This window comes from Herpailurus yagouaroundi, unplaced genomic scaffold (genome assembly GCF_014898765.1).
Source record: "Herpailurus yagouaroundi ecotype Mexico unplaced genomic scaffold, PumYag 188, whole genome shotgun sequence".
NCBI classification, from domain to species: domain Eukaryota; kingdom Metazoa; phylum Chordata; class Mammalia; order Carnivora; family Felidae; genus Herpailurus; species Herpailurus yagouaroundi.
The window spans coordinates 23,352,134-23,362,930 of NW_024412419.1; the positions used below are offsets into that span (position 1 = coordinate 23,352,134).

At 52.9% G+C, this 10,797-nt stretch overlaps 1 protein-coding gene across 5 annotated transcripts in view; it reads left to right on the forward strand.

Moving 5' to 3' along the window:
• PLB1 (phospholipase B1) overlaps nt 1-10,797 on the forward strand; it is a 144,180-nt gene that overhangs the window by 129,704 nt on the left and 3,679 nt on the right. For all 5 annotated transcript variants that reach the window (XM_040496388.1, XM_040496389.1, XM_040496391.1 and 2 more), the window contains 7 exons: nt 302-353; nt 1,327-1,407; nt 2,779-2,844; nt 3,376-3,470; nt 5,146-5,227; nt 6,305-6,409; nt 6,881-6,976. In XM_040496388.1, coding sequence (XP_040352322.1) covers nt 302-353; nt 1,327-1,407; nt 2,779-2,844; nt 3,376-3,470; nt 5,146-5,227; nt 6,305-6,409; nt 6,881-6,976 — 577 coding nt within the window. The remainder of the gene's footprint in view (nt 1-301; nt 354-1,326; nt 1,408-2,778; nt 2,845-3,375; nt 3,471-5,145; nt 5,228-6,304; nt 6,410-6,880; nt 6,977-10,797) is intronic.

A 10,797-nucleotide genomic window follows, 5' to 3' on the forward strand; every position in this document is an offset into this window, starting at 1 on the left:
CCCCCCCCCCCCCCCCCCCCGCCAGGGGCCAGGGAGGACCAGGCCTGAAGGAGGCAGTGGGTGGACCCAGGCTAGCCCCTGGCAGGGTCCGGATCCATGTGGCTCTGAGGTCTGGGGCACATCTTTGATTTGTACTAGGTTGAGGTTTCTTGAGAATCGAAAGCCTTTGGATACACTCTGAAGGAGTCAAGTTTATGTAACATTTCTCTTCTTGGAGCACCTGTCTCACCAAGCCAGGATCCCATGGCTTGAGCCTTTGCTTCCCAGCTGGCTCTAAGGTTCCTTTCTCTTCCCCATCTAGGGACATGCCGACGCAGGCCCGGGACCTGGTGGAGCGAATGAAAAACAACCCTGTGAGTACAGGACCCTGGGCCCCCCTACAAGGTGCTTAGTCTCCAGCTATGTAGGGGGAGTGCAGCGGCCCTAAAAGAGCCCACTCTGCACCGTTTCAGCCCCTGCTTTTCTTTAAGAGGGGCCAGACAAGCCACGAGAAGCAGGCCTTACCACCAAGGCCTCTGCTGCCCTTTCCTGACCCAGGCTCTGGCACCCGCACCCCTGAGGCCCACCACAGGAGGTAGCAGAACTGGCCTTGGCCTCTGGCAGTTTCCCACCTTACCCAAGAGTTGGCTTTGCAGAGCCCTATTATGTAAACCCCAGATTCTAAAAATAGGCTTCTCATTCCGATCCTTCCTCCTTCCCGCTCACCCGGCCCCTCTGAAACTTCTCACGGCACTCTTTTAAATGCTCTGTGTGTTTAGGCCTTGGAATTCCAAGTTCAGCGCCTGGCAGGACTCCTGTTATGGTGGTGGCTGAGCGGAAGGCAGGCTCCTCGAGGCCCTCCCCAGCCGCCACCCCACCTCCAGTCCCCGCCAGCCCCCTCTCCCAAGAGTCACCTCTGGGCTTTTGCTTCTAGTTGTATCTTTTGCCCTCTGCTCCTTTGAAGGCATTGAGATGACATTTCAGGGGTGTGTTAATACACTCTGCTTCGTGATATACTGCAGCTTGCTTAGGATCTCGAAGGAAAAAAAGTCATCCTCTCCTGTGTGAGCAGACACATGCGTGTGCGCGCACACACACACACACACACACACACAAGTGCACACAAGTGCACACACTGAATCCACTCTCTGGAGCTCCTTGCCAGGAACCAAGGTGAAGGTCAGGGAGGCTCCAGTTGGCATCTTCTCTCCATCAGGATACAAGGAGGGGGAAAGACAATGGTTGGGTGGGGGGGGCGCGCTGCGGTCTGTCCTGGTGAATGCCATCTGCATATGCAAAACAAAAGCCTAAGCTGAGGGCTTCCTGTCCCCCCCCCCCCCCCCCCAGGAAATTGATCTAGAGAATGACTGGAAGCTGATCACACTCTTCATTGGGAGCAACGACATGTGTCATTACTGTGAGAATCAGGTAGGCCCCTGCTCAACCCCGTGGAAGTCACATTGGCCCGCTCTCCCAGGCAGACCCCGGCCTTTCCCGTTCCTGAGTGGCCCCTGGGACAGCAGCTTGATTGGTTCCCCGATTCCAGAAGTGTCTAGATGCACCCACTCTTCAGACACTGTTCTTTCTCACACAAATATTGTTCTTGGGTACACAATGAGTACATGGCAAGCTTCCCCCAACACCTACTTGGCATCCCTACCCATTTTTTGATTTTTCTTTTATGTGCGTGCATGTGTGTGTACACAGGGGGAAGCTGAAACAATGTCATAAACAAGGTTGGATAAAATTAAACTGGTCCTAGTAGGAGGGCTTGCTGCCCCGAGGATCTCGTAAGTGAACCAACCTCAGCCAGCCAGCCTGAGAATCCAGCCTGTTCCTGATGTTTCTACGGGGAAATATGTCCAGACTTACAGTCTTTGGGAAGCTGTAACTGTTGAAATACAACTTGTTCTAAGTTGGGGATGTCCTGTATTTAGTGGGCCAGACAAGAGCAGCTGCCATAACTGAGACATTAGCATAGAATGTTTGAAGTCACAGGCAGGGGGAGAAAGCATTTATCATTCCTCATGGCTCAGAGAGACCAACCACTGAAGGCTGGACAAGAATTACCCTCCCCCACCCAGGGGTTTGTTCTGAGCCTCTTCCTCTCAATTCTCTCCCTTACTAGACTCTAGAGGAGGAAGTGACCCATCACCAGGGGGATTAAATGCCATTGTATCCTGGACTCAACAGGGTCCAGGAAGCCAAGAGAGTCCCCAGAGCTGCCTGTGGACACCCGGTATAGAAAAATGCCTCTATTATCCCCAGAATACCTGCCCCTCTTGCAAAGCCAGATTTGTAGTCCTGAAAGCATCTTTTTGTGGGAAAGACCTAGAGGCCACCACCAGGATTAACTCAGGCCATGTTCTAGGAAGGGTCAGAGGAGGAAACCCTCGAGGTGAGTCAAAAAGATAGAAGTTAGGGGGAATCAATGGGGCCAGCATGGGCCACAGCGCAAAGGGAAGAGAGTGTGGTCATCATGGTACTGATGTGGCTCAGAAGCCTGACGCTGGTGACAGATGGGACTGGAGAATTGGGGGGGTAGGCAGCGCTATCAGAATCTGCCTCTGGGTTTGAGATACTGTGATCAGGGTGGGGATCCCTCGGGATTGTCCATGGTGTCTATTAGGGGTCAAAGGAAGACTTTGCCAACAAGGACGGGGCTTAGCCTGTCTAGCACCTTTATAGCCCCTCTGTACCCTCTGCCACCATCCCAGATCCTCCTGTGCTAGTCATCAGACCATGATCATCCTCTCACAGAACCCAGGGGATGACAAGAGCCCCCTTCTTTCTTCATAGGAGGCCCACTCAGCTGGGGAGTACATTCGGCACATCCAACAGGCCCTGGACATCTTCTATGAGGAGGTAGGAAAGAGCAGCCATATGTTTCTCCTCTCCCGCCAGCAACCTATCTACTCCCTCACCGGGCATCACCTCTGGGCACATCTAGGCAAGCTGTGTTTAGTGAGATACGTGCTGAGAAAAGCCCCGCTGTGAGCAGACAAGGGCACCTGGAGGGGAAGGAAGGGGAAGGAGGCAGGGACAAAGCTCCCCTGAAAGGGAAATTCTAACTGGATCACACTGTACTGTTTGGTGGCAAAGAGCTTGCCTCTGGAGCCAGTCGGCCTGTTTGTGGCCAGGCACTGTGGCTTACTAGCAATGTGACTTGAGGCCAGTGATTGCGGTCTCAGCTTCCCAAGCTATAAAGTGGGCCACTAAAGAAGACTGAGATGATACAAGTCCCATGCCCTCTTTGTTCCTCAGGTTCTTCATTGGTAAAATTGGGGAGGAGGAAGTTAGACTGTAGAGGACCCCCTAGGCTCCTTCCAGTAGTAACCAGCATCCCCCACAACGGCCTGGGGACTAACAAAGCTCACCCCCTCTGCTCCCCCACAGCTTCCAAGGGCTTTCATCAATGTGGTGGAGGTCATGGAGTTGGCTGGCCTGCACCAGGGCCAAGGTGGGAAATGCGACCTGCCGCTGGCCGCTCAGTGAGTACACAGCCCCAGGGCGAGGGCACCTGGGGAGGGTGGGACTCACAGGTGCCGACAGATGGACCAGTGCGGGCAGAGGCAGGCGAGCCTATCCAGAAGGCAGACATCGGCAATTAGCCAGGGGCTTGGAAGATCATTCAGAAATACCTCTATGCTATTGAATGCCTACTGTATGCAAGTCATTTTATTTCTCTGGACCCCAGTTTGCTTTTCTGTAAAGTGAGACACACACCAATGATCCTTAAGGCCTCCGGCACCGTCTGTGATTGCCCTGTGCTGCCTCTCAAATATGGAGCAATGGGCATCCAAGACACCTGTCTTGGAACTGGGTCTGCCATGTAGGAGCTGTGGGACCTTGCACAAACTAGATAACTCTCTGGGCCTCCTCTTCACCTGTAATGCGAGGTCTAGAGGAAATGCGTGTCACAGGCTTGGTCCCTGTGAGGCAGGTGCTCAGTAAGCCGTAGCTTTTATAACATCCTTGAAAGCCAGGCTTAGAGCTAAGGTATGCTGTACAAGACATGAATTTCTGTTGGTGGCTGGAATTTATTAAAGCTCAGCTGTGGGGCGCCTGGGTGGCGCAGTCGGTTAAGCGTCCGACTTCAGCCAGGTCACGATCTTGCGGTCCGTGAGTTCGAGCCCCGCGTCAGGCTCTGGGCTGATGGCTCAGAGCCTGGAGCCTGTTTCCGATTCTCTGTCTCCCTCTCTCTCTGACCCTCCCCTGTTCATGCTCTGTCTCTCCCTGTCCCAAAAATAAATAAACGTTGAAAAAAAAATTTTTTTTTAAAAAAAAAAGCTCAGCTGTGACCCTGGCAGGAAGTTGTCAGCTTCTGAGGCCAGAGGGTCACCCAGACTTCCTGTGAGGCTGCTATGGAAGAGGAGATTCTGCAGGGGGCTGAGGAGTCCCAGCTGGGGGTCCCATGGATTTGCTGGGAAGGTGACCGGCTGGTTCCCATTCCTCTTGGGAACTGGCCAGGGTGGAACAGGCAGTAGCTAGGAGGTGTGAACAGCTCCTGCAGGATCTTCAGGTCTGCTTCCTAAGAGGCTCCCCGCTCTGGAGCCCTGAGGACAAGTGCTAAGCAGCCGGAGGTAGAGCTGGGGCCCTCCGGAACATGGAGAGAGATAAGGTGGTGATGGCAGTCTTTCCAAACCTCCAGCCCTTCCCTGGAGGAAGCCCAGGCTTGGGCGGGAGCAGCCAGGTGGCAAGGGGACCCAGATATCGGGTGCCAGTTCTCCCACCTTCTCTTTTTTTTTAAATTTTTTTTTCAACGTTTATTTTTGGGACAGAGAGAGACAGAGCATGAACAGGGGAGGGGCAGAGAGAGAGGGAGACACAGAAGCGGAAGCAGGCTCCAGGCTCTGAGCCATCAGCCCAGAGCCCGATGCGGGGCTCGAACTCACGGACCGCGAGATCGTGACCTGGCTGAAGTCGGACGCTCAACCGACTGCGCCACCCAGGCGCCCCTCCCACCTTCTCTTTAAACAAGCACCTGCTACCCCTAGTGCCCAGTCTGTGACCTGGGTCCAGGAGTCACCCAAGGCTGTGTTGCAGGGGCACCTGTGTATTACCATCCTCCCATGCAAGGCAATACGGGGTCCAGGCCTTCTTCCCTTGGTGGGGGGAGGGGGTCAGCCACCCAGGCACCTCTCCACAGGACCCCTTCTCTCCCAGGAGCAACTGCACTTGCCTCACACGTTCCCAGGAGAATTCTCTGGAGATGCAAGAACTGAAGAAAATGAACTGGAACTTCCAGGTGAGCCCGCACCCCTCCTCCTCCTGTCCCAGCTGGGAACCCCCTCTACTCCCAGAGCAGGGCTTGCTGAGAGCAAGGCCTCTCCCTAAAGGCAGATCACAGGCCTTGAAACCCTTCTCCGGGTGAAAAGAACACCAAGTTGGGCAGGGAGAAATCTCAGAGGAAGCTGGGAGGATTCCTGCCTCGCTGCCCTGGTGACCAGAGTAGATGCCATGTGCTAGACATCATCTCTCACCCAGAGGAGGCAGGGCAGGTGTCTACCACCCTGTTGGGCTTTAGCCCACCCCTGCTTCCCTCCATCCCCAACTCTGTGTGCACCCCTGCTGTCCCCTCTTGCTATGCCCATCCCACGTCCTTCTTCTATGTCTCCATCTTGTGCACAGGACAGGTCTTCTCACCTCTTCCAAGAAGTTTCCCCTGACCAAACTTCCCCCCTCTCTGGTTCTCATGTTTGTTTTGTTGTTGTTGTTTTTTAACATCCTGGCCCTTTTTTTCCAGATGGAGTGGAAGCTTTTTTTTATTTTTTTAATGTTTATTTTTGAAAGAGTGCAAGCTGGGGAGGGGCAGAGAGAGAAGGAGACACAGAATCCACAGCACAGAGCCTGCTGTGGGGCTCAAACTCATGAACCATGAGGTCACAACCTGGGCCAAAGTCAGACGCTCAATCGGCTGATCCCCCCCAGGCGCCCCTAAAAGCTTCTGGAAGAGAAGCCCATCTATCCCTTTTACATGGACGCTCATCCTCCAAGTTTATAGGCATCTTGGGGAGCTAGTGTTGAAATGCTCCCCATTTGAGCTAGATGTGGAGCCCCGTGTGGTCCTTCAGCTCTTCATGCAGCAAGAACAGGGGAGGTCTTTGGTCAGAGGCTCAAATCCAGCCTCAGAGACTTCAGAACAGAACGGGTGGTGCCCATGCCCAGGTACAGGCAGGATGAATGCCTGCACGTGCGCTGGAGCATCCCCTGAAGTCACGCTGGGTGAGGGTGGGCTGGCCCCTCACAGCCAGCGCAAGGCAGGACTAGAACCCATCTGCCCAGTCCTGCCAGGAGGGTTGAGGAACCTCTCTCCCATCCCCAGAGTGGCATCTCCAGGTTGTCCTACTGGCACCAGTACCTGCAGCGTGAAGATTTCGCAGTGGTCGTGCAGCCTTTCTTCCAGAACACTCTTGTCCCCCTGAACAGCGTAAGCCACGGGCAATTCTGGGAGGCCATTCTTAGGCGATATACTTCCTTCTGTACCTGAGCTTTTTCTGACCATGTAGTTCTAAGAGGGCTCCTAGGGAGTTGCTTTTTCTGTTTACCTTTTCTTTTGGTTTGAATGGAACCTGGATGTACTTGGAAGGAAAGGGAGAATGTCAGCAGTGACCAAGCTCCCCAGGCATGGCCCTGGTATTTGCTAGATTGGGATAGAATGGAAAGCTTCCCATTTTTTTTTTTTTTTTCAACTATTAGGGCAGGGATGCCAAAGGAAAAGGGATGGACTGGGGGTGGCTAGAATTTAGGTCTTTTAAAAAGTTCCAAAACTGGGGAGTTTGTCCATCAGTATCCGAGCCAACTGGCAGCAGAATTGAAAGGGAAAATGCCCAGGGTGCCCGCAGGGGTGGGTGGCTGCACCTTTTTCCCAGAAAGGTAATCCCTTTGCCTTTGGTCACAGAAAGGGGGCGCTGACCTCACCTTCTTCTCCGAGGACTGTTTCCACTTCTCAGAACGTGGTCACGCGGAGATGGCCATCGCGCTCTGGAACAACATGGTGAGTGGCCGAGCACCTAGTGGGCTGTGTGTCAAAGGAGGCAGCCCAAGGATGTTGACCATTGCCCAAAACAAAGACCTACTGATGGAAGGAGCCCCTTTCTCCACAAAGCTCAGAATGGCGGCATACCTTATTTGTCCTGACAGATTCCATTATTTTAGCAATTTCCCAGTGCTGGGGGGGGGTGGGGAGGGGGATAATTTTGTAATCAGATAAACAGGATGAAAATAGCAGCTTCAGCCCCTTACCGTGTGACCTTGTTGAGGGTAACAAGTGTGCAGCACCAAACACAATCGTTAGCATCCGATAAATGCCAGCCCCAGCCCCCAGGACTCCAGTCTCAACACATTCCCAGTTATCTGGGAATGTTTTCTGGAACATCACAAAGAAAAGAGCCACCCAGCCTGTCTCTCCAGTCCTTTCTGATGGGGCTAATGGGGACCTTAGGAAACGAACATATAGCCGAGGGGGCCACAGGGTCACCTGGCCTTGCCTCTGATGGCTGGCCACTCCTCTACCATCAGCTGTGTCGGCACAGAGCTGGACCGGTCACCACAATAGCTGTAGCCTGTGGCGCAGAGCAAACGAAATGCCTTTCCAACCCAGTGGCTTCTTTTGATCTTGGCTCAGCGGGTAACCCAATCCCCACCCCAACCTGCATTCTCCCGTTTCTCCCATGGTGACTAAACACATCCACACTCCCACTTTTACTGCAGTTGGGGCTGGCCGGGGCTCCGCCGGCGCAAATATTCCCACACCTGCCTCCTTAGCCAGCAAGCCCAGCACTGCCGTCCCCTGAGCAGCATGCCAGCACGTTCCATCCTTGGCCTACTTAAGCAGGCTCAGCCTTCCTCTCCCTTTGTTTCCTGCTGTTGACACCATAATCTGCCCCCTGCTAAAGGTTTCGTCACGGTCTATCAGCCCAGGACTTGGAATTACAGTCAAAACATCCTTGCGCTCCCTCCTACCCAACCTCCACGGTAATCTTTTTAATCAAAGTTTGCACAACATAATTCCTGAGAGCGGTTTTGAAGTCCAGTTCTCCTTCACGGCTGAGTCCCATGACCTCATTCCTTTTACCTCCCCTCCAAAGAGTGGGTGTCTGTGCACAGTCCCATGTATCCCCCTGAGAGCTCAGGGGAAAGCCACAGGATTTGTTTTTAATGTTTATTTTTGAGAGGGCATGAGCAGGGGAGTGGAAGAGAGAGTCCTAAGTGGGCTCCATGCTGTCAGCACAGAGCCCGACGCGGGGCTCAATCTCACAAACTGTGAGATCATGACGTGAGCAGAAATCAAGAGTCAGATACTCAACTGACTGAGGAACCCAGGTACCCCCAGGTGAGAGGCTTTTACACACAAAGGCAAGTGGGAGGGGATTAGATATGAAAACAAAAGGTGAATGCTGCCATATTAGTAACATTACAAGACTGTCTGGGGCTCCCAGCCACCAGTGTCCTGGCCATATCCCTAATTTTAAAAAACTAAAACAAAACTGAAATCATCTGAGAGTATCTTACCCCGTGCTAGATAATTTAGGGAATTATACAGTCCAGTGTTCTCATCCAAAACCATCCCAGATATAAAGTGATTACGTCGTGCCAACTTTTCAGATCGTCTTCTGCTGTCACCTCTAGAGTGACATATGTAATAGTCCATTAGAACCAGAAAAGATCTTAACAGTTCATCTAGCCAGAATGCTCTAACTAGACTACAGGGATAGGAAGCATTTTGCCCAGGATCGCACAGCCTGGTCGTGGCCAAGCCGAGATTAGACCACGTCTAATCTATCCCCTAGTGCCCTGGCCACAGCATCACCCGGCCTCCCCGCTCCCAACTGGATCAGCACATATATAACCAGTGAATTCATGTCTCACAATGACAGTCCTATGACATAGTGTCTGCAGGCTTTGGCTGACGCTTGCCAGGCACTCTACTGTGACCACAAACACACTTTACACGATTTCATCTTCTGCCTCTCCTCTCACAACAGATTATGCCTCCTTCTCCAGCGACCTTTGCAAAGCCAACACCAAAAGCACCAGCAGCGTGAGGCCGTTTTCTTTTTTTTTTCTTCCTACAAGCAGTTTTTCCTTCTCTTTTTTCTGATGCCTGCTCCCTCTTCACTAGAAATCTTGCTGTCCGCTAACCTTTGCATCTGCCCAGGGGCCGGGTGACCACGTGAGCCTCCTAACCGGTGCCCCTGTGTCTGGGCTTAATCTGGGAGATTTTCACACTGGCAGCCAGTTTGGCATATCCACTAAGGCTGAGCATTTGGATTCCCGGTGACCCAGCGACCCCACCCCCATGTAGATCCCCAACAGAAAGGTACATGTGGGCTCACCTGGAAAGTCACAGCAGCACCGTTCATAATCCCCAGGCAGGAAGCTCCCCCCATGTCCACCAATAGAATGGATAATCAAAATGGGGCACATTCATGCAATGGAGTACTTTACAGCGAATAAATAAGGTTCAACAACACGCAACTATGTCTATACATTTCAAAAACAAGCGAATTAATGTGCGGTCTTTGGAGGGGGGAGGGTAGTACTGGAGGGGAGGGGAGCTCTGGAGTGCTGGCACTATCCCGCACCTTGATCTGGATGCCGGTTACACGGGCACATTTGATCACAATTCACCAGCTGTTCACTTACGATCTGCACTGCTTCTCCTGTCAGCTTTGGTGGAAAGTTGATTTAAAGAAAAAACAGTACAAACAACCACTAGTGCCTGGGCCTCATCCCCAGAAATTCTGGATTAGTCTGGGGTAGCCCACAGGTTTTGTAGGTTCCAAAAGGTCTCAAGTGATATTATTGTACAGAGTTTGCAAACCACTGCCTTCCATCTGTTTGCCACAGGGCAGCCACAGGAATCTGTGGAAATGAAAATCTGACCAGGCTTCCAAGGCCTGCCCTCCTCGAAGGAGAAAGTCCAGGCCCCTCAGCATGGCACCCCAGGCCTCCTGAGACTTGGCCCCAATTGACCTCTCTAGTGGTCACTCCCGCCACCCTCCGACTGGCAGTTGGGCTGTCTGGGAAGGAGCAGTTTCCTGTACCACCCGTGGTGCCTGTGTGTGTCTGCTCTTGCTCATTCCCTCACATCTTGGGCTGCTCTTGCAACCTTCTCCAAATTCATAGCCACCTTAACACTCAACTCAGATGCCCGCTCCCGGAGGAAGCCTTCTCTGAATCCCTAGAGCAGACTAGAAGCCCACTCAGCCCATTGCACCCTGCCCCAGGCCTTCTCATCTGAGCTTCTCCACTCAGGGCTCCGTGACTCCAGTTCACCCACCCAGTCCCTCATCTACTCTTTATTGAGCATCACTATGCAGTGGGGACTATTCCAGGTGCTGGGGAAGGGAACATCCTTGCACTCCTGGGCAAACGACAGACAAAACCCAACAAATCATTAAGAATTTCTGACCATATTCAGGGCTTTAAAAGGGGGTGGGGGCAGGTACTGTGACAGAATAATGGCGGGAGCGAAGGCCTCATCCAAGAGTGACATGTGAACTGAGAACTGAATGTCAAGAGTCTGCCAGGCATGCAGAGGTCTAGAGCCAGAGTGTTCCAGGCAGAGGAAATAAGACCTGTGTGGGCCCGGAGTCAGGAATGAGTTTGAAGTGTCTGAGCAGCATGGAGGCCAGTGTAACTGGAGGGAAGTGAACAAGGTCAGAGAGGTAAGCAAGAACAGGGCCATGTCCTTGGATGGCTTCCAACAGGGGAGCCACGAGACCTGGTGTGCCCTTTGGCTGCCATATTAGCAGTGGACTAGAGGGAAGGAAGTGGAGCCCAGGTGAGAGATGAAGGTGCCTGGGCCCAGGG